This window comes from Artibeus jamaicensis, unplaced genomic scaffold, assembly GCF_021234435.1.
Source record: "Artibeus jamaicensis isolate MK-2021 breed Jamaican fruit bat unplaced genomic scaffold, CSHL_Jam_final contig_851, whole genome shotgun sequence".
NCBI lineage: Eukaryota > Metazoa > Chordata > Mammalia > Chiroptera > Phyllostomidae > Artibeus > Artibeus jamaicensis.
In genome coordinates, this window is record NW_026521986.1 from 17,836,471 (window position 1) to 17,858,532 (window position 22,062).

Consider the following 22,062-nt stretch of genomic DNA (forward strand, 5'->3'; position numbering starts at 1 on the left):
GTAATGATAATCTGCAGCCAGCCTGGTGTCTCGTTCAGACCCTGACACCGCGTGGCTCTAACAGCCCCGGTAGCTCCCAGGTTGTGGAAGGACACAGGAGGAAGCTGACTCCCAGGTCTCGGGGCCAGAGGCCACACTAGCAGCCCCTGTGCCTGCTCAGTGAGTGCAGAGAAAGCCATTGTTCTCCACACTTTAGAACAATTAGTGAAGTCCACCAGTGTAAGCCTAAAATGTGGAATAAAATAATAGGGTATAAAGGAACAATGAACACAAAAAGGTGATGATCTTCTCCAACAACTGGTTTGTGGTGCTTTTAAAAAAATTTTTATAGAGAGTTAATGATGAAGTGTAGGGAAACGAATGTAGGGAAAAATTATATGAGACAGAGATATTCAGAGAGCACTTGCAATTGAACAACTCAAGAGAAGAGCAAAGCAATCAAGGCATTTAGACTATTTTGTTAGGCTCTTATCAGATCAATGGTGCTTCTACCAGGTGACTTTTAGAACAGAAAGCATATCCAGAGGCATTTATTGTGTGGCCCTGAAATCCATGTGCTGGGAATTGTTAGGCAGTTTTTGATATGAGAGTAAAATAATTATCACTCTCATAAAATTTCTGAAAATGTGTACATATATATTACACATTATAAATGCTTGTATATCTAATATCCATTTTGATTAATTCAACATCTGGTGAAGTTTATCTTCATTTTACAAATGAGAGGTTATGGCTTATTCAAGGTCCCAGAGGGTGGATCCCAACTAGGATTTTGCCCAGGTCTTTGAATATAAATTCAACCCGATTTTGCATAAGAGCCCCTGAGGGAATTTTTTAAAAAAATGCTTATATCCAGCACTGCCTGACGACCTGCCCCCATGACCCCCAGCAGAGACTGATACAGTAGGGATGACTGATATGACCTAAGGTCTTGCAAAAAAAAAAACAAACCCTCAGAGACCCTCTGGATATCTCACTGTGTAATAATAATTTCTGAAGCATAAGAGCTTGAAAGAAATCTATAGAAACCTTAGGATCACCTGCAGAGGTTGTTTTTGTGACTATGGATTAGCTTGTTTGTAATGTCCCGTCCTCACTGAGAACTGAATATGAAACAACATTTTGTTTAAGCGTGGCATTGTGGTTTTATGTAAAATATATAAGATTGAGCACAGTGAAGGCTATGCAACTTTCTAGTTGTGGAACTTTGGACAAATTAACTTCTTTCAGCCAACGTTTGCTGATATGTAAGATGTGTCATGATTAAGTGAAATAAAACGTCTCAAGCAATTAACACAATGTCTGGCAGAAAGTAAATTCTCAATAACCCTTCAAATATCTCCTTCCAGAAGTAGGCTTAGGGTTTATTCATGTTTTCACTATATAATTATGATTTATATTTTCCCATATTTGTAAGGAAATCACTGTGTTAACAATTCAATCTTATACATTTGCTCTTAAGCATATATTTTACTAATCTGGAAGCTTAGTTGAGTTGAGTTTGGGGAATGGCTAGGAAATTTTTCATAGCTCCTTCCCTAATCTACAGGAGTTCAGTTAATAAAAACTAAATATAATCCGATGAGATTTGTTGTGCTCACTCAGCCATCTCTGCAGTTGCCTCCTCTCTGGTAAACCAGCTGCTTGAGTCCCAGGTCAGACACAGTCAAAACCATATAGTCATTGTACATCATCTTAATATCAAGTGCATGAGTCCTGGGCAAGCTTTTCATCTTGTTTGCACAGTACTAATTTCCATTAATTACAGAAACTCCTTGGTGGTATTGATTTTATGAGCACTATACATTCCTTGCCATGCAGATAGAATTTAGGGGGAAAGAGGTATTTTCAAGATATGGTGAGTTTTACTGCAATATGTTATCAAGTTCAGCTATTTGCCATGGATGACTTAGAGAACTTAGGGGCCCTGCAGAGGGTCACCAACACCAGGTTGGAATGACCAGCTGCTCAAAGAGACACAAAGACACACCAGCACAAAGAGACAGTCTGAATTCTAGTTGTCCTGACAGAGTGGAGGAGCTTTTGTGGAAAAGAGAGGCAAAATAGCCTTACTGAATAATTCACGACTGCATAAACACAGTCATAAAATGTTAGGGCACTGGCTGGGGGGAAAGGCCCTGCTGCTGCCAGGTCCTGCTCTCCGTGGCTGCAGGGCCACAGCAGGCAAAGACAACGGAGCGCATTTCACTGCTCTGATCACCACTCCTCCCACTCATAACGTATTTGGCCCTTTCCTTCCTGTTGCCTGAGGACAAGCATGGCAGTCTAGAAACTCTAGGTCTGAATAGTGTGTTAATTTTCTCTTTAGCTTTTACAACTCAAAGGAAAGCCCAAGTTTTTAATAAACATCCCAGTTTATGAAAGGGGGGCATGGTCTAGATAGCGATGTATTTTTTTGAGAGGCTTGCAAAGCCAGCTGTGGATGAGAATGTCCAATTTGCATTGGAACTGCTAACTAGAACTCAGGGAAATTCCATCTGGCTTAGAGAAGTGTAAAAGAAAATAACAGAATAGAGAGAGCAATGCTTCAGTAGTTTACAAAACATTTATTCGATGCCTCATGTGAAAAAAGCACCATGCTCTGGAACATAGCAAGAGAAGGGTGGAGCAGCCACCTGGAGCTCTTACTATGGGCTCAGCACTCTTCTAAGGACAGAGAAGAATAAGGCAAATCTCTGTTCTCCTGGAGCTTATGTTCCACACATAAATGGAAAAGAGTCAGTTTGTAAATACCTGGCAGAGGATCATGAGGGATGGTCTGTTAGTGAACAGTTTGCTACTTACAGGGAAATCATGGAAGACCTCCCTGAGGAGTAAAACTGGGAGAGAGACATGAACTACCTGAAGGAACTAGCCAGGCAAAGAACAAAAAAAAAAGAAGTATTCTTGTAGGGGAACTAGAGTGCACAGCCAGAGTCTGAGAGGCCCTGGGTCAGAGGGAGTGGTAGGACAAGGGGACTGGATTGGCAGGCAGTGGGCACATCATAGGGGACTTTCCTAGTGGGTCACAGTAGAGAATTTTGGTCTGGAGAATTCTAGCTTTGAAGATACAAAGCAAGAAAGTGACTTGATCTTGTTTATCTTGTATACTTTAGAGAGATCACTTTGGCTTCACTGTGGAGAATGGATTTTAGGAAGCCAAAAGTATAGGTAGGGAGACCACTTAGGAGGCTACTGCAGAGCCCAAGCAAGACATTATGGTGGCTTACTCTTGGACTTGGTTAATGGCCATGGATCAAAGTGGACATGTGAGAAACTTGTTGCCACAAAGTAGAGTCAACAAGATTCCTGGTACACTGGATGCGTGGAGGTGAGCTGCGGCTGGGACATAAGTGGGATGACTACTTACGGGCTTGTACACCCAGATCAAACCCAAGAAATGGGAAGAATGAGGATAGGTGCAAACAGGAGGACGGTAAAATCCAAAGTTCTGTTTTGGCCCTTTTTAATTTGAGGTGCCTTTTAGACATTGAAGTGAAAATGTTGAATAGAAATTTGGAAAAAGGAATGTAAAATTCTGAGAGGAGGTTTGAATTGGGAAACACAGTCATATAGATGGTAGATATTATAGTCAAGGGGATAAATGAGATCACCCAGAAAACTAAGGTAACTAAGGGCTTCACCTGGAGCCAGCCAAGAGATGGAGAGGTAAGGGGCTATAACAGAGGAAGAAAGTTGGAAAAATCTTGGGTTACTCCAGCTAAATAGCAAAGTATTTCACACAGACTTTTCATTTCTGTCCTGCACACAGGTATCTTTTTGTGTTGATAAAATAAATATTTTATGTTATCTACTGTCTTGGACTTCAATAATATTAAAGGGCCCAATAGTTTGCACATAATGAGCTATCTGCATATATCAGCCCTAAAAATTCACACAGAGACAAGGCTAAGAATAGGAAAGTGGTTGCTTAGCTCATGGTTTAAGCTCATGTGCTCTGCTTTTTCCTTTTGCTTCACTTCATGAAGATAATTCCCTCTGGTTTAGAAAATCAGTCCCAGCAAGGATAGTTTTTTTGAATCCCACCCACTTCACAAAGCTGAGATCTAAGTGTTGCAAGCTGTTCTATTTTTGTAGTTCAACAAATATGTATTAAAGGTGTAGCTGTGCCCTGCTCTGTGCTAGACAGATTAAAACACATAAGATAAGCATAGAGATTCAACTTGTACATCAAGGAACTCATAATATCCTGAGTGAAGAAAGGCTTACTTATGCTAATACCTGATTAGCATGAAAACAAAGTAAAAAGAAGAATATTAATTCCTCAAAATTTCTTAATTGGGTTTTTCCTTTTGCGTATCTTAACCAGTATTAATATTTTCAGAGAAAGAAGCTAAACTACTACCTTGACCTTCTATCCCCTCATGTCCTCACCCCACAGTTCTAATGTTTTCTGGGATATGTGTTTCCAAGGGATTTAATGAGATTTCCTCTTTTGTCATCATCCTCTTTGGTCTCTTCAGTAGCACCAAGTGGTGCTGAACTCACAGAATATAACAACTTGCATTTGAATTGGATATTTTATAGCTTCCAAAGTAACTTCACACTCATAAGCTGGGGAGTTAGAGAGGATAAATCTTTATGATTTTATAAAGGAGGAAGCTGAGGCTCCAGGGGTTAGGATGAGGAGCCAGTGACCTGTGTGAAGTCACAGAGTTTGATGGAGGGCAAGACCTTACCTCCATGTCCATGCTCCTGCCCCTAAATGAATATGTTTCTATGGAAACATACCTCAATAATACCTCTTCAGAGCTTAGCTCTAACCCACAGAAAGGGAAAACAAATTAATTATAAAATTAGATGCAGAAATAACAAAAATTCACTATGAAAGGATGAAGCCACTGAAGTTCCAAAATTCAGCATTATTGGAGTGGTAGAGACAGGCATTCAAAAGAAGTAGAATAAAAGCTGTCTGGGGTAGGGTTGGGGGTTGAGGTTATTGTTTGTTTGATACTGAAGCAGACGCTCTAAGGACCATGCTTGGAGTAGAATCGATCTCCGTCGTTTGGGACTCAGCCGCTGTTGAATACAAAATCCTCATTTCATAGTTGATGCTATGGTGTCAGCTTTGAAGACAATAGTAACAAACATTTGAAAAGCCCTTAAGAATTTCTAAGCACTTTCACATTCAAAATCTCAATTGTGTAAGCCTACCCTGTGAGGTAGGTTAATTGAACAGACATCATAATCTCCATATTGCATATGAGGAAACAAATTTAGAGATTAACTGACTTGTTCAAGGTCCCAATATGCTGGTAGTAGACAGCACAGCCAAGACTGCAGCTTAGGTCTCCTGCCCCTAAAATTTCTATCCCATGCTGAGTTCAGGCACAAAGTGACCACTGTGGCAATGATTTTAATGCCTTTGTGGAAAGTATAATATAATGTGGAGGTAAAATACAAAAGTGAACAATTAATATATTAATTCATTTACTCATTCATTACTTCATTCACTACATGTTTGAATGATTGTTGGTATTTTAGTTGATAAGAAAAATAAAAATAGAAAGACTCTATTCTTGTCCTAATGTTTCTAGAGTCTAACTGAACCAGAATAAAAAAAGTGCATTGGAACACTGCAGTCATAGAAATTTGTGTAGGGCACAAATTTCACAAAGGGGAGTAGAGACTGTAGGACAGAATCAGAGGCACAAGTTAAAGGTCATGTTAATATAGGGAAAGCAGCCATTAATTTGAGGCTCTTCCACATCTAAACATTCTTTTACCAGTCTTGATTATGTGATACAACTCTTTATGTTTTACCCACTCTTATCTTTCTCCCTAAAGAAGAAAAATTACTCCAATTGGTCAAGCAAATCATTAGTACAGTTATACAGTTCTAAGTATTGGGCTGGAGACTCTCCTAAGCTCTCTCCCTCATCTTAAAGGTTTCGTTTTTCTGTCTCTTGGGTGTGGAAGCCGAGTTTTGGGGATAAATACACATGAATTTTTTACTTGGAGACATTTTTGTTCAGCAGTCAAAAGAAAACACTAAACATTTCATTTAGAAGCAAACAGCATGTAGGAAGCAGCTTCTGCACCCCCTCTCTGAGCACCCACCGCTCATGCCCGAGGAAGAGGCTCTGAGAAGTCACAGTATATGCAGGGCTCATTTTGTAACAAATGAGACATGACATGACAGGCACCCTCATGTTCCAGGGATTCAATATCCATGCTTAGAGTGTCCGTTTTTATTCTAAGCCAAACCACGATTCAGACCTGAGCCATTGATTCTTCCAGAAGAATCTCTCTCGTCATCCCATGGACACATAAATGAACAACTGATGAAATGTTTTTGTATATGTCATAGGAGGAACAGGTTTACTGAAGAGATCTGATGCAAAAATCTTGAAAAGCCTCATTAGATACTGGTTCTGCAAACTCCTATCTCAAACCTCCCTACTTGTGTTATTTGAAGTCTTCCCTGTTGATGCACTCAGAGGCCCCAGAAAATTCCCTCCTTTGCTCTCTCTAGTATTTTCCCTAAGAAATTCAGAGTATTTAGACATACCCTAAGTAATTAATTTGGGCCTTCCTCTTTGACCTCACCCCTATACACAGAAGACAATACCCTTCAGCCAGCAGGGCCCACTCTCTCAGAGAGGTGGGTTGACAACTTGAGTTACTTGAGTGTGCAGGGCTCCTTAAACACAGCCCTCAGCAGCTGAGAAGATTATTTCTTTGAAACCAAGTGCATTCTCCAAGATGAATGCTGACCAGTGTAATTCCCTTGGATTGCATCCAGTGTTTTTAAAAGTTTGATTTTTACACTTAGGATTGTTTGGTCATGGTGGGATAAAAATGGTCAAATCAAAATATGCTGTTTCAAGTAAAATTACTGTATGATTTGTTCTCTATGGCAAAATAGTCCTAAAGCAGCCTTTACACCCAGCACCAGGCATTGATACAAAAGCATGCAGTAACTGATAATAAAAAACATAGTGTAGATAGCTAATGAAAGATGACAGTGAAACTGTGACATGATTATAAGCTACTAGCAATATTATTTTGAATCTTATGTTAGAAAGTAACCAAGTTTTGTGCATGTTAACTGATGATTGGCTTACGAAAGTGCATGCACTGTATTTTGTCAGTGTTGGCTTCATCTGAAACTATGGCTTCCATGAGTTTAAAAAATACAAACATTATTTTATGTACAAAATAACAACCATAAATTTTGATGTGTTCAATTGTTTAAACCAGTGATTTCCAGAATATATAGGTGGTGTCTTACTTGTATAAAATTCAAAACAGGCTATTTTGAAATAGGTAAATCTCTCAGTCAAAACCTTTGGAGACCCAAATTGCTGGTATATCTTCCTCAGAATACCTCTTAGTATCCTGGAGAATGTATGTACTGGAAGTATCTTATTCTTCTATTCTCATAATTAGACCAGTTATGTTTCCTACTTTAAAAAATGGCCAGTGATACAAACACACTTTGTATAAACATTAACAAATCTAACTTTGTTCTACAGAAGTCATTCAGTGCCCTGTGAGTCTATAAGAGCATTTATAAGGTCTTCTCATACACTAAAATTCAATGTTAAAAGTATAATCAGTTGAAGAACCACCAAAATGGCAACAAGGGCTTTCCTTTTCCTATACTATTAGGGAATTTTTTGTACCTCTGAAAACCACCCAGCTGCCCTTTGTGAAGTTCCTAAAATAATGATTAGCATTATTAAACCAGAGACTACAAATCTTGGTACGGACTGACCCATGGGGACACACTACTATCATTATTTTAGTATAAAATAATAAAAGGGGCGTCCATGGGGGGGCAAAATTGTGACTCATTCTCACAATTTCTTCTATTTTTCAAAGTCACCCAAAAAAAAGTTCTTGGGAGTGACTGGAATTGGCTGTCAGAAGCAGGTGCTCTCAAGTGTCTTGCCTTTGTGGTTCGCCTACCCGGGTTTCCCAGTCCTTGGTTGAACATTAGTGATCTCACAGGATATAATATTGAACACAGCTCTGGTGCTCTCTTCCAGTGGAGGCTGAGGCCATTTCCAAAATCTCCTTCCCCGTGTCCCTTTTACAGTATCTTTTCCTGAACACATACATGCTCTCTTTTTCTCTCTTCTTCCCCACAACTCCCCCATCTTTTCTTCTCTCTCCTCTACTTTTCTCAATGTAGATTGAATGGAACATTATGTTTCTCATGTGTTCTCTAAAAGATGGGTGTGGTTTTCCCCAATGCACTTCAAACACACCATCCTCATTTCCTGCCTCTCCTGTGATTTACAGATGCGGACACTACACCATCATGCTCTTCAGGGGTTTTGCCCCTATTACTAAAAATATGGTCTCTGTGTGTATCTATATGCTCTTCCATTTTATTAACACCCTATTGTCACCCACATTACCCTGTCAGTTTGGCAAAGCCCAACAACCCTCATATGGAACAATGTTAATTCCAACTTCTCTACCCCTTACAGAATACGCCTTCTAAATTTATGAATGAATATGGGGTACATTTCCTAGAACAGAACCCATGAACACATGTATATTTTCCCTGCATTCTCACAGGCTGTACTTCAACCCCCCAAAACACACACACCTATACATGTACCTGCTTTTCTTCTTGGAATTGGCAAGAAGCCTCGGGATGTCCTTGGCACCTACTGGAAGGGCTAGAACTAAATCCAGTACCTTTCTACGACCCCCAATTGGTTTTGTCTTGCTGACCTCTCCCTGACCCCAGCTTGCTGTTCTGTTTTTCTATTTTCCCTAAATGCAACTTACTTTAACCATGTATTAATTTGATTAATATTCCTACAGTTAAAGGATAATATAGATGATTACCCATTTGTCAGTCTTAGCCACTTCTCTTCTCTTTGCAATGTCTACTCACGACGTACATCCAGACTGCACGCCCTTTTTATTTTCGTTTAAAAAACCAAAACCAAATTTTAAAAAAATTTAAAGAAATGGCAATATTTGTTTGCAATTTTGGCAATCATCAGAAGGGGAATCAACAGGCCAGAAAATGCAAAGCCGACAAAGTGTCCCCTGACCGCTCTGTCTGTGCCCCTCAGCGTGTGCATCTGGTTGTTCATCTCTGACAGTGTGTCAAATATTTTTTTCTTTGAAAACTTTTCCATTCTTTTCTCCCTTCTTGTTTGGGAATTAAGTACTTTTTGTATTATATATATCTATCTATATATATAAATATATCAGTGTGTTTCCTTTTAATTGCTAGATCTTTAGGTTTGCTTTTATCCAAAATGATGAGAAAAAAGTTATGAATTGTTTTCTGCAATTTCCCCCCACTCCCTCTTTAAATGTGGAACAACTTCAGCTGCAGAATCGCACATCCCCATCTTCCAAATTAGCCCCCTGGCACTGGGAACCACGTGCACTGTGGGTGGCCTGGGGAGTATGGATGATGTCATTCAGACCATACCATTTCTGTAGAGGGAGGTAGTTACCAGCCCTGCTGATGGGCTCCCTATACAACTTTGCCTTTCCATCACCTCTGAAGATTTCTGACCCCTTCCCCTAACTCTAGATGGGGCTGTGTGGCTGTCGATGAAGTTGTTCAACTTGAATGCATAAATCTAGTCTTCTTGTTTTTGCTTTGAACCTTTTGGTCATTATTAGTAGTATTATTATTTTATGTACTTTGGCTATTTGTAGTAGGAGAAAAAAAGTTTAACTGTTTCTCTTATCTGAAAATTTTAATGAAACTGTAATGATTTTTTTGAAGTAATTGCATGTTGAAGAAGTTGCAGCTTAGGGTGTGTGAGATTGTCAGTGTTAGAGTTCTGTTCTTTATTTCTGTAGATGGGCATGTGTAGGCTCATTTGTTTTTGTATATTGCCCATCCCTTCCTTACAGCCAGAAGCTCTAATGCAGCTAGATCACTTCGTGCCGCCCTTACATGGACATGGCGACTCACTTACACATTTACCCCCATCATCTTCATCTCTTGTGTAGTTCACTCATAGATGCCACCCTACCTTCTCCGCATCTTTCCTTCCCGCCCCCTCCTTTCTTTAGCATCGTTCGAAGTTATGTGCTGTCATTCATCCCCTGAAGTTAAAGAAAGTCTAATACTTGTCAAAAAGACAACCAATTTAAAAAGTAAATATGTACCTGAGAACCTATAACAATGCAGAAATTCATTTCAAACCCTCTAGATGCATAGATTTTTTTAAAGGCAAATCATAAAATCCAACAGGTTCTTTTTGAAATTTTTTTCAATCCCCCCCAATTGAGATTATTTCCAGTTCAAAATTGATGCCCTCCCAAGCCCCTCGAAGTAAAAATTCATGAAAGTGCAGATTTTTTTTTCTTTTTATGTTCTGTGGTGTGGATGTATGTGTTGTTGCCTCCCTGTATCATCCTCTGTTGTAAATTATTATATTTGAAAAATGAGACATTTTGCTCAAAAGTTTTTTTTAAGAACTGACAACAAAAAAAAGCGAGTTACAAGAATGTGGCAATTCTATTTGTCCAAGAGCATTCTTACACAACTTTCTTTTGTAAATTTTTCTTTCATGCCAAAAAACATGCGGGCAATTTGTTGATGTAAGTTGACTAAATTAATATGGTATGCTTTTTTCTTATTTAAATTATTTTGTCTATATGGAAATCTCTTTCTTTCTTTGTTTTTCAAAAAAACAGCCTCTATTTTTTATTTGCTTTTATTTTTCTTTCTGTCCTTATATTGTGAATGCCTTGTTGATGTTATTTGCTCTCCCTTCCTTCTAGCTTACTTTGGCTCTGAAGTTGATTTTATTTTCTACTATATGATTTTGAAGACAATGTTAAATATTTTATTTCCTTTGTGTCTATTTGTTTAATTTTCAGTGTTATGTTTTGTGCTGAATTGCTTCTAATAACCAATGTGAATCCTACTCTTGGTAGAAGGGGGTGGGTAAATTGTTCTTAACATCCATCAGAAGCCTGGCCTCTTTGCCTGAACCAGCTTGAAAGCCTTGAAAGTAATGGTAGGCTCTACAGTGGGACAGTGAAGTGGTTACAGCCTACAAGAGGCCTGTTGCCAGGGAGACAATGAATTAACTCCAAGTGTTATCAGTTGCAGTTACATCCTAATTTAACTCCAGAGAAAGAATTCAGGGAAATCAGTCTTCTTTTTTTCCCATCTGAAAAGGGGAAATAAGGTACTCTCAAGTGATTATGGTGAGTTTCGTTATCCAGGATTGGACCTTCACATTCACCACAGGTTACAAAATCAATTTTACTGAGAATAAAGACATTGAGAATCCCGGGTGTTTAAAGTGTTGTCCTATGATAATGATGCCTTCCAATATATGGAACTAACTTCTCGTGAAACACACACACACAGAAGGCACACAATTCTCTCTCTTCTCCCCTCCCTGCTTTCTCTTCCCCTCTCTCCTTTTTTCCTTTTCCTTTCTATTAATAGTTTCCATTTCTCTCAAGGATTTAATCAGGTAAGCTTTAAAAGGATCCTAAAATTCTACCAAAAGGAAACATGATGATTTTCACCCCTGAAGTTTTATTTAGGCAACTTTTCAGGTATGTACAGCCATTTCATGTGATACTAGGGTGAGTATATCTCTTAACCTTAAAGGTTTTTAGATGTTGCCTTTCTGAACTTCAAGAAACATAAGAACGGTAAGAAGTACTGTACAATTTTTAAGAAAAGTGGTTACTTGTTTCACTTTAATTTTCAATATTAGAGTTATCTGAGACTATTATAGAAATATCAAACTGAATGAATGATAAGAGGTATGTTTCCAACCCATTAGTTTCAGTGAATGGGCTTTCTCTACCTAAATCTCTATGATTTTATAATGTTTGATATGTTGGGTGATATTTTAGGTTCAAAGCTAAGAACTTCCTAAATGGGGTGTTATTTTATCAAATTGAATTGAAAGCTGTTATTTTTGTATTGAAGAGGCTATCTACATGACCATTTAATAAAATGCTAATCCTTTTTAATGTAAGCTCATTGAACTATTAAGTCAATGATTTTGAAGAATGAGTATCCCTAACTGAATCTGGCACTGAAAATACCCTGACTAATCTGGATCCTGTATTATCATACTTCTACTTTGCATGAGGCTACTATATATTTAAAGAAATGGTCAGAAGAAGTGATCAATGGTTTCAGTTGCTACAGGCCTAAAATATGAGTAGAAATGATACTAATAACTAGCATTTTGTAGTAGCAACCAGTTCTGTTAAATATTTAACATGCATTATTATTAGTCACATTGGTGGTTGAAGTAGGCTGTGATGTTATTCCCATTTTACAGGGAATTTAAGCAATTTGACCACACTCGTATGGCTAGTAGGCTGCAGAGCTCTGCAGTTAACTTGAGTCTGGGTGACTTCAAAGGCAAAGCTCAGATTCATAAACACATGGAAAACTCCAATTGACATTCCTTATTTTACAATGGAAATGATGTCAAGGGGCTTTGGCTCATCTTACCTGGGCATATGTTGAAAAACAGAATCTGCAGCCTTATAGAATCAGATAAACTTGGGGAGCAAAAGGTCTCATCTAAAGATTCTCATCTAATTAAAATGTGAGGTAAGCCCCCTTTGAAACACTTGAGTTTTTCCCAGTGTCTTCTCCCCAGGTACTTGTCATGTTTGTCTGTCAGAAAAAAAAAAAGCCTTTTTTTTTTTTCTGACAGTGGATGGAGAAAAAATTTATGGTTACAAGTTTTAGGGTATTTATATGCTATAAGTACACCCTTCTGTGGCACCAATAAACTAAACGAAGATATTAAACAACTCCTTTAGTGGGAAAAGGGTGATTTCTCCCTGTTACATGTGGATTTCCCAGCAAAGAACTAGAAAAATACAAATAAGAGATGAGGTAAAGAACCTAAATATACATAAAAGAAACTCAAGGAATTGGAGCATAGTGTCCTGTCCCATAGTCTGGCTCTTTAATGTCCTTGTTTCACTGTTTTTGTGACTTTTTGGATTCACATAGCTCCAGAGAGGTGAGGTTGGAGCCACATGGAAACTTCCTGCTGCTCTTCTTGTTTTTACGGATGACCCACGACATTCACCATCACCTACAACCTTCTCACAGTTCAGAAGAGTTCTATTGAATTTTTAATCCACTGTCTTATCCATGGCAGAGAGCCCCTTCTGCTGGGTTTGAGCCCTACACACATGAATTATATATCTATAAATATACTCATAAAGCAAAAAGCAGGCCAGCCTTCAGGGCTAAAATAGACCTTTATATCCCTAGCAATCTCTCTCATTTAAAGAAAAGCACAACTCTGTCAAAAAAAAAAGGGGGGGGGTATATATTCCCAATTTAAAATGGTAACTTTAAGGAATACCAGACTTACTCCAAACCAAAGGAAAATTCTAGAGATAGAATAGGAAATTAGAGTTTCCATGGATTATAGGTTTCGTATCACTTTGCCTGTAACCCCTCATGACTTTAGGGCTGCTGCTTCTGTGAATACTTTTGCAAGTATTGACATCTGGTAGATCACTGACACCATAAACTTTGGACAGTGAGATGAAAATATTATCAGCTGCTTCAGTGTTTCTTAGGGTAGTCATTTTGGATTAGAGTAATTATGAATTCTTAGATGGACATCCTCAATCTAAGTCATTTCTATTAAAAATCTAATATTGGGAGAAATACATCTCTCACCTCCTCATCTCAAATGGTGTGTTCCCATGGATACACCAGGATACTATAATCATCTTCACTCTTAAAGGTGGAATTTGATATTAAAATTAATTGTACACTGCAACTTATACACCTATCCCAGCCACCTTCCTTCCACATTTACAGTTCCCTAAAATTTTTCACCCATTTGCACTATAATTTTTATTCATAATAATGACCCCCATATCCTGGTTGACTTCCTTTTAAACTAAAGACACTCTTCTAATTCCTTGAGATTCCAGGAAATAAGTTTATGAAAGCTTCTATCATTTCACTGATTACATACCACTGGGTCTGGGCTCAAATTTCCCTGATCCTGGGCATCTTTTATCATTTTTATCACTGCTACCAGGATTAAAAAAAAAACTGCAAAGAAAATGGAAAACTGGTGATTTGGGCAGCTTCTGTTATTTAAACTCTGCAATAGCATACCCATCATATTAGTGTTGAAATAAGCTCTTATCATTTCACTTAGGGACTCACCAACCTTTTAGAAGCTCTTTATAAATTAGTGAGCTTCAAGATCCTCTTTCCATCTCATCTTGCAAAGGATGGTTTTTAATTTTTATGGGGTTTTTTTTTGGTGATTCAACAGAGATGCTTGCATTAAGGTGTTGAATGAGAAGAGAAGAGCAAAGAAAAGTGGGGGTGACTGAACTGCAGAGTGAGCAGTTTGTAGATTTTGTGGATTTTTGGCAACAAAGACACTGTGGAAGCTTTAGCTAAGATTGAAAATGGGGTGGGGGGATAGGCAAATGTAAGACTCCAGTTGGGTGTCACAGATGGTGCACTAAAATTGTAAACGAATGCCACACTGTAATCACGAAGGCAGTGATCTTAGTCTCACTTACAGCGACTCTGCCAGCCTACTTAACAATTTGCCTTTCTGTGTAAAATGTGCACCAGGCCCTTGCCTCCCAGCAAATCAGTTATTCCTGGTCCATTATCCCAATTCCTCTCTGCTTAATAATACACATGGGGTAGATTTGTATCACTGCCCAGAGGAACAAATGACTTTCAGGGCTCGTGCCTGAAAAGAACACACATGCTAAACCTTTGTTCTAGGTGAGACCGGTAAGAACTGTTTTGTCCTCTGAAGGAAAGTAACATCATCCCTGAGCCATCTCTAGGGAACCTTTCAACAGATTGCATGAGCCTTCACTTCTCCCTCCCCACTGCTCTTCTTTTATTCAAACACTGCCTTTTCCCATGCATCACCTTAAATATAACACTTGGGACCCCACATTAGAAGAGTACGGAGAAAAGTTAGCCCAGGGTTAGTTTTATGACTGACTTACCTTTAGGGAATCATGCTCCAAAATCCATTTATAAAAACTAGCAAACGTGCATAAATTATGCATTAAATAAGTTGCAGGGTATATGAATTATATATGTTCACAATGTAAAAAATAGGCATGCTGGTCCAGTAAAGAAAGTCTGAAGCTTTGACAGAACTGCAAAAAGAAAAAAAACATTTTGCTCAATAGTTTCAAACCCCAAGCACCAGAAGAGAAGCCTAGGTATAGAGCACAGACCAAAAGATCGTTTTGAGATTCTCAGAAAGGTTCTTGTTTTATTTCCCCACATACGTGAACATTATTGAGTAGGCCAGAGATGACTGCACAATGCTCTGTTGTCCCTTGCCTTCCGAATGATCCTCATTATGTACATTATTGCTCCCCTCCCCAGCTCAATTTCTCTCTATGTAACACAGTGTTATTGGCTAAATAGGGAGGGAAGAAAGGCTCTGGATGTGGGTACAAACAGGTCTTCTCAGGTACTTGGAAGGTATGCAATGGGTTTCTTCTCAGAAGACCCTTCTGTTAGCACACCTGAAATCTGGACACATTAGATGCAACGGTTTCCACTGAGGCACAAAAAATGTTTCCAGTTATAAGGTATAGAAAGCAGAGCCCAGACTTCTAATTTGTGAGTCAGTCTTCATAGGAGTAACCTGGGAAGACTATAAGCTCAAAGGCTCGTCCACCTGGAATGTCCCTAGAACTTTACAGTATTGAGCCACACGTCTGTGTTTGTCACCAGTAGGGGCATGTCAGCAAAGTCACTCCTGATCATAGATACTTAAATGCCAACCATCCCTTCGGCACAAAGTCACCACTGAGGGCAGAACACACATTGCACCCACATGAGAACTGAGCAGCCCAGCTCTCAGAAAGAGGCCTTCGACAGCATTCTATCTGCATCTCAACTGACTGTCTAACTGGGACAAGGGAACATCACACCATCCTTGCTAAAGGATTGTTAAAAACAGTAGTTGGAATAAATATTTTGACAATAGTCAATGAGATATGAATGGTGGCTTCTTGAGATTCTTCCTCTGTTTGGAAGATAACAACAGAAACCTTGATGAACTAACTCTCTCACATATACAAATAATAAGCCTGGTTCTACAGGCAGGTGCCCATGAGCTGCAAGGCACTGTGACTTAGTGAACTATCTGAGCTTTGTTTCCTGCGCTAGTCAACATGTTTATAAAGGCAGCGAGTAGGGTCTGTGGGTAAACTGACCTATTTTTGCCATTCTAGTTAAGAAGCACTGTTTTCCAGCACTCATTTTGCTATGCCTACATTTCTGAATCTATAAGTAAGTTTGCAGTAAGTCACAGCTGTTTGGGCGAGGTGTTTTTAAAATCTAGCACCCAGCTCAGAATGTTTTGCACATAGCACGAAAGCAATACATTAGCCTAGTATTGGACCAGTGCAAGAAGTTGCCATTTAATAGTAGGGAATTTCTTGAAAAGCGTAGTCAAAATGGATTTGTTATATGAGCAAACCTCACTTAGCATATAGTAAATGAAGACCACACTTGATAAATCATGTGAAATAAAAGGTAGGATCTTAAAATGTTAAAAGCGGATCTTTTATATTCCTTGATCTTGGTCTCAGTGACACGGAGAATGTGTCGTTCTCATCCTCATGAGAAACCCTGAAAGGCAATTAAGAAACGTTACGGTTCACAAATTAATTGCATGCGTGCCTGCATGTACGCACACAGACACACATGTACACACACAATTCTGATAGCCAGTCAGTATTGGCAACAGTACAACTGAACGTCATCATCCTGCCAGTGAATCCTGGAAACGAACCTGTTTGAACTCTGTCTAAATAATTACTTGAGAGTATCTCTAAATCTGCACCCCCGCCCCAGTCTGTAGACTTTAGGTTTTGCTGGCAGAGGCATATGATGGGCTCTAAATCAGCGCAGAATATTTTGGCTACCACCAGAAAGGATCCACGTGGATTCAGATTACTGTGTTGTAATTTCGGAGGGGTGTGACCTATGAATTCCGTTCATTGCAAGTAACTGAATTGTGTTTATCTATGAAAATGCTAATTCTGTGTTTCTTTTTCTTTTCAATCCCAGGAGGTGAATTAGTTATTCCTCTTCTTGTAGAAGACCCTTTAGCTACCCTTCCTATTGCTACTCGTGCACCTTCCATTACGCTCCCCCCTACCTTCCGCCCCCTCCTCACCATTATTGAGACCACCAAAGATTCCCTGTCCATGACCTCTGAGGCGGGGTTACCTTGCTTGTCGGACCAAGGCAGCGAAGGTTGTGATGATGATGGCTTGGTGATATCTGGGTATGGCTCAGGGGAAACCTTTGACTCTAACCTGCCCCCTACTGATGATGAAGATTTTTACACCACCTTCTCCTTGGTAACAGATAAGAGTCTTTCCACTTCAATCTTCGAAGGTGGCTACAAAGCACATGCGCCCAAGTGGGAATCCAAGGACTTTAGACCTAACAAAGTCTCCGAAACTAGTAGGACTACTACCACATCTTTGTCCCCTGAGCTGATCCGCTTCACAGCTTCCTCCTCGTCTGGGATGGTGCCCAAATTGCCAGCTGGCAAAATGAATAACCGTGATCTCAAACCCCAGCCTGATCTAGTCTTGCTTCCGTTGCCCACTGCCTATGAGCTAGACAGCACCAAACTGAAGAACCCACTAATTACTTCCCCCATGTTCCGTAATGTGCCCACAGCAAACCCCACGGAGCCGGGAGTCAGACGGGTTCCGGGGGCCTCAGAGGTGATCCGGGAGTCGAGCAGTACAACAGGGATGGTCGTCGGCATTGTGGCTGCTGCCGCCCTCTGCATCTTGATCCTCCTGTACGCCATGTACAAGTACAGGAACAGGGACGAGGGGTCCTATCAAGTGGACGAGACGCGGAACTACATCAGCAACTCGGCCCAGAGCAACGGCACACTCCTCAAGGACAAGCAGCAGAGCTCCAAGAGCGGCCACAAGAAACAGAAAAACAAGGACAAGGAGTATTATGTGTAAAAAAAAAAAAAAAAAAAAAGGACACCATTAACAATACCTGAAGTGACAACACAGAATTATTTCTATATCAGCATACGCATTTTTGGAAAAGGAGATTTCGCGGATGTCAGAACTGTGCTAACGATGAGATGGGGTCTGTGCCATGGCTACGGTGGGGAAAACCGTTCCCAAAAGGACACACACCGAGATGTACCTACCTGTCCACAGTTCAGCCGTGGCTGCTCAGATTCGGTCATCGCCCGGAGACAAGTTCTTTCTGCCCTGCTGTATCATAAAGCACACACTTTGCGCTCCGGGGCAACAGGCAGCTCCCCGCATCCGCGGGCTTGGGGGCTGCCTTCTCTTGAGGACCTTTCACCGAAGGTAGAAGACTTCACGGCTTACTTGTTCCATAACTCCAAGTGAGTCTGTAACAATGTTTGTGAAGCTTGACTGTAACAATGTTTTTTTTCCCTTTAATTATGTAAAAAACAAAAAAAAGAAAAGAAAAGAAAAAAGTTAAAAACAAAAACAAACAAAAAAACACCCTTATCTGGTTCTGGCCAGTGTATGTAACTTTTCAAGATCTGAGGGGAAAAAAAATGGCTTTTGGGTTTTTGTTTATTTTTTGAGAATGACTGGACATATATTAAAAAGAAGAAAAAAAACTCAGAAAACTAAAGTGAGAGAGACTATTGCCATATGAACTCAAAAAGCTACCATGGTGTTCACTCTACATATCAGGTTGTGGTGTTTTTAGAATCTGTTGTTTGTTTCCTATATGATGCTTTGCTGAACACATAGCAAAATCCTGTGATGGATGAGAATATTGATTTGAAAAGCTGGTCCCTCAGGATCGAATTCCAGAATTTGCTACCCAAACCCTGAACAGACCGGGTTAGGGCTGGTTTTATCAGAGCTATTGGGTTTACTCCACAATATTGTTCCTGTCCATTAGCCCAGCCAAATTGTGGTTAAAGGAGAAAGCCCCACAAGCGAAAAACAGAGCCTTTCCTAATGAAAGGGAGAAGCAGGGGGGGTGGGCTGGATCTGTGACTGATTGAAATGCATGCAAATGTAGAAGAAAAGACAATACCAAAAGTCTGTTAACTAATCAAAACAGACAATAGGGGAGTTCACCTTGTGACGGAACCCACAAAAGGTCACACAAGCCAATCTCGGCATGAAGAGAGTGCAAAATGCATAGTTCTTCCCCGCCCCCAACACGACCATGTTCTTCATCCTGGTTTACTTTTCTAGCCTGACACGGATAACTTTGTCCTTCCATTTGCTCATGTCTCCCTTCACCCATCTTTTCTAAAACTAACTAAATAAATAATAAATGAATAAAGCTGCTGTGACACACACACACACAAAAAGGAATTTAATAGTATAATATATATAAATAAATATATATACAGATATATTTATCATGGTATGTTTGATGGGGTGACTGAAACAGGAAACCTGTTAAAGTCTTGAAGTGGAATGAGAATGTTGTTTTAAAAGAAAATAATGACAAAACAACAAAAAAGTAAACCTTAAAATGTGAAGCAAGTGTGAGTTTTCGTTTTGTCACAGTTAACTGTGTCAAAGAGAATTAAAAATAAATCTTCTCAGATTTTGTTTACATATTTTACTACATTTTTGCTGGTATAATTCCTTAGCCACCTATGTACATACTGCTTTAAGAACTGTTCTCTCCTTTCTTTTTGTGTATTTCAGTTTGGTTGGTTTATATTCCAGTTGTCTTTCTTTCTTGTTTGAAAAGAGGAAACAATGTACAGAAAAACAATAAATTGGTTGTGTGGCCATAGCTATCCAAGAAGCAAGAGAAAAGCAAGGCAAATATTCACATAAAAAATGAAATATGTCCGCTGGAGGGTCAGATATACACAATTTCTTTTGTACAGATGAAAATCAATCAGCGTTTAGATGTAGAAATCTACTCTTGCTGGTCTTTGTAAGCTGCATGAATATTTGACTTTGAAACCAATATCTTAATGACATGGGCAAAAAGAGCAATTGAAACAATGGTAGCCTTTACTAATGTGTACGGAAAGGAGTATTCCTCATTACCTGATATTTCAATGTGTTAACAGTTTTGAAATTTTTTGTTGTTATTTAAAAAGACAGGATTATAAAAGAGATGTCAAAGCACGATTTTAGATAACTTAAATGGCCCGACCTAAATGGAGTTGATTATATCTCGATGTCTTTAAAAGATTGCTGTTCTTGGAGTCTTGAGGTCTTGTGAACTGATTTTCTGCTTTCTTTCTTTACATTTTTTAAAAAATTTGAGTAAAAATACATTTGTTATATTCCTTTTAGTGTAAGTTCTATTTGGACAGTTTTACGGGAACATGTGCATTCTGTATGTGAGCTTCGATCATATCCCTGTTGTTTTATGAGCAGACTCTTAAGGAATTCATTTTATGATGTTGTGATGTTACTGCCTTTTTTCCTTTTCTCTTTTATTTCATATTTGCATTTTCGTTTAAGGATATGCTTAGCAATAAAATGTTCTTCCCAAAACCTTGTATGATGATGTGTTTTTTTTTTCTAAATATTTAGTAAAAGATCTTACCAAGAAGCCAAACATGTCACATCTCATTAAAAGCAAGCTAGGACCACTGTCTTGTGAAATAAAAGATTCTAACCAGATACTTAGGTAAACTTATGAAAAGTGGCATATTTATGGACTCAACAGCTATTGTCTGTCAACCAAAGCATTATTTAGATTGCTATGTTAGAGCAACCAGTAAAGAAAACAATTTTCTGAACAGGTAAGTTGACAAAAGCATTTTATGCTATAAAATATTATTGGATACTATGTTTTTTAAAAGTGTCTAGTAACTTTTAAGAATGTCTGTAAGTCAACAAACTTTGGACAATTTTCCAGAACCATGGTCGTGCAGTTCCTTCAGCACTGGAGAGCTTCACATGCCTTCTTTCTAAGCCTCCCACCATATTGAAAAACATTTTAAAGTATTAAATCCAAAAACAAATGTTAAATGAGTGCTTAAATTTTAACAGCTTTTATCTAGATTTTCTGATTATAAAATTCTGCAAACATTCACTGTAGCTGGAACCCTTCTCTAATCTCAAGCATCCTTGATTTGCTGGTTCCCTAAGCGCATACATATTGTGGATTTGGATAGTCATTCCCTCAGGACCCTCCACATTTTCACAGGATCCAGAGATGTAGGTTAAGTGGACAGCTGTACTCTATCCATATGTCGATTAATAGTTTTCAAAGAGTAACAATTAAGGACAGATGTAATTAACCCTGTTTCTTCAAATTTCATTAATGGATTGGTTATACTGTTGACAACCATGGGGATGGAAAGAAAATGAGGCTGAGTGATGTCAAACTCTGGGAAGTTCCTTTTCCGGTTCCTGCCTCCGATAATTAAGTAAAGTAAAGCCATCATTTAGGTGTGCCCACGATGTGGCAGGTATTGTCTTAAGTGTTTTGGATCTGTGTTGTCTCTTTAACCCCCTGAGGGCTAGATAGTATTTTTTTTCATCTTTAGGAGGACAAAACAAGGACACAAAGAGCTCAATGAAAACTTGGTGGATACAGTTCTAATCATGTTGGCAGTCAGGCCTTGCTGGTGTGGAGGTCAGGGCCACCCAAGGGGCAGGTATAGGCGCGGAGGCCAGACAGAGTGGGTCCGAGCCCCACCTGGACCTCTCACTGTGTTCAGGCAAAGTTCACCATCTCTGAGGTTTGGCTTCCTCACCTGAAAATTGTGACATCTAGATGACTGTGCCTTTTGTTGTAGTTTGGGAGGAAAAACTGAAATAATATAAAGTGTTTTAAATGCAATTGACATGGAGTAGGGGTGGAACAATGTTAATGTCCTTCACTTTAGTGTTATGCTTTTCTCTATACATCAGTTGTCTTCCAGAATTAGAAATTCTACACCAAACTCTACAATAAAAAGGTTTACTTAGTAGTTCCCAAGCAATGTTGCAAAATCATGACTAGGGTTTACTAGGTATAATGGACAAAACTAGCCTTTTTCTAGTCACACACTTTGATTGCAGGCATAACTAGAAGCAAGAAACATGTGGCACTGACGTTTGGTAGCCCACGCC

The 22,062-nt window shown here is 39.1% G+C and overlaps 1 protein-coding gene across 1 annotated transcript in view; it reads left to right on the forward strand.

The window, feature by feature from the left end:
- The window catches only part of NRXN3 (neurexin 3), a 1,496,747-nt gene extending 1,476,343 nt beyond the window's left edge, over positions 1 to 20,404 (forward strand). Inside the window, exon 21 of the mRNA XM_053673404.1 lies at positions 17,054 to 20,404. Coding sequence (XP_053529379.1) covers positions 17,054 to 17,979 — 926 coding nt within the window. The 3' untranslated portion in view covers positions 17,980 to 20,404. The remainder of the gene's footprint in view (positions 1 to 17,053) is intronic.
- Positions 20,405 to 22,062: the final 1,658 nt, after the last annotated feature.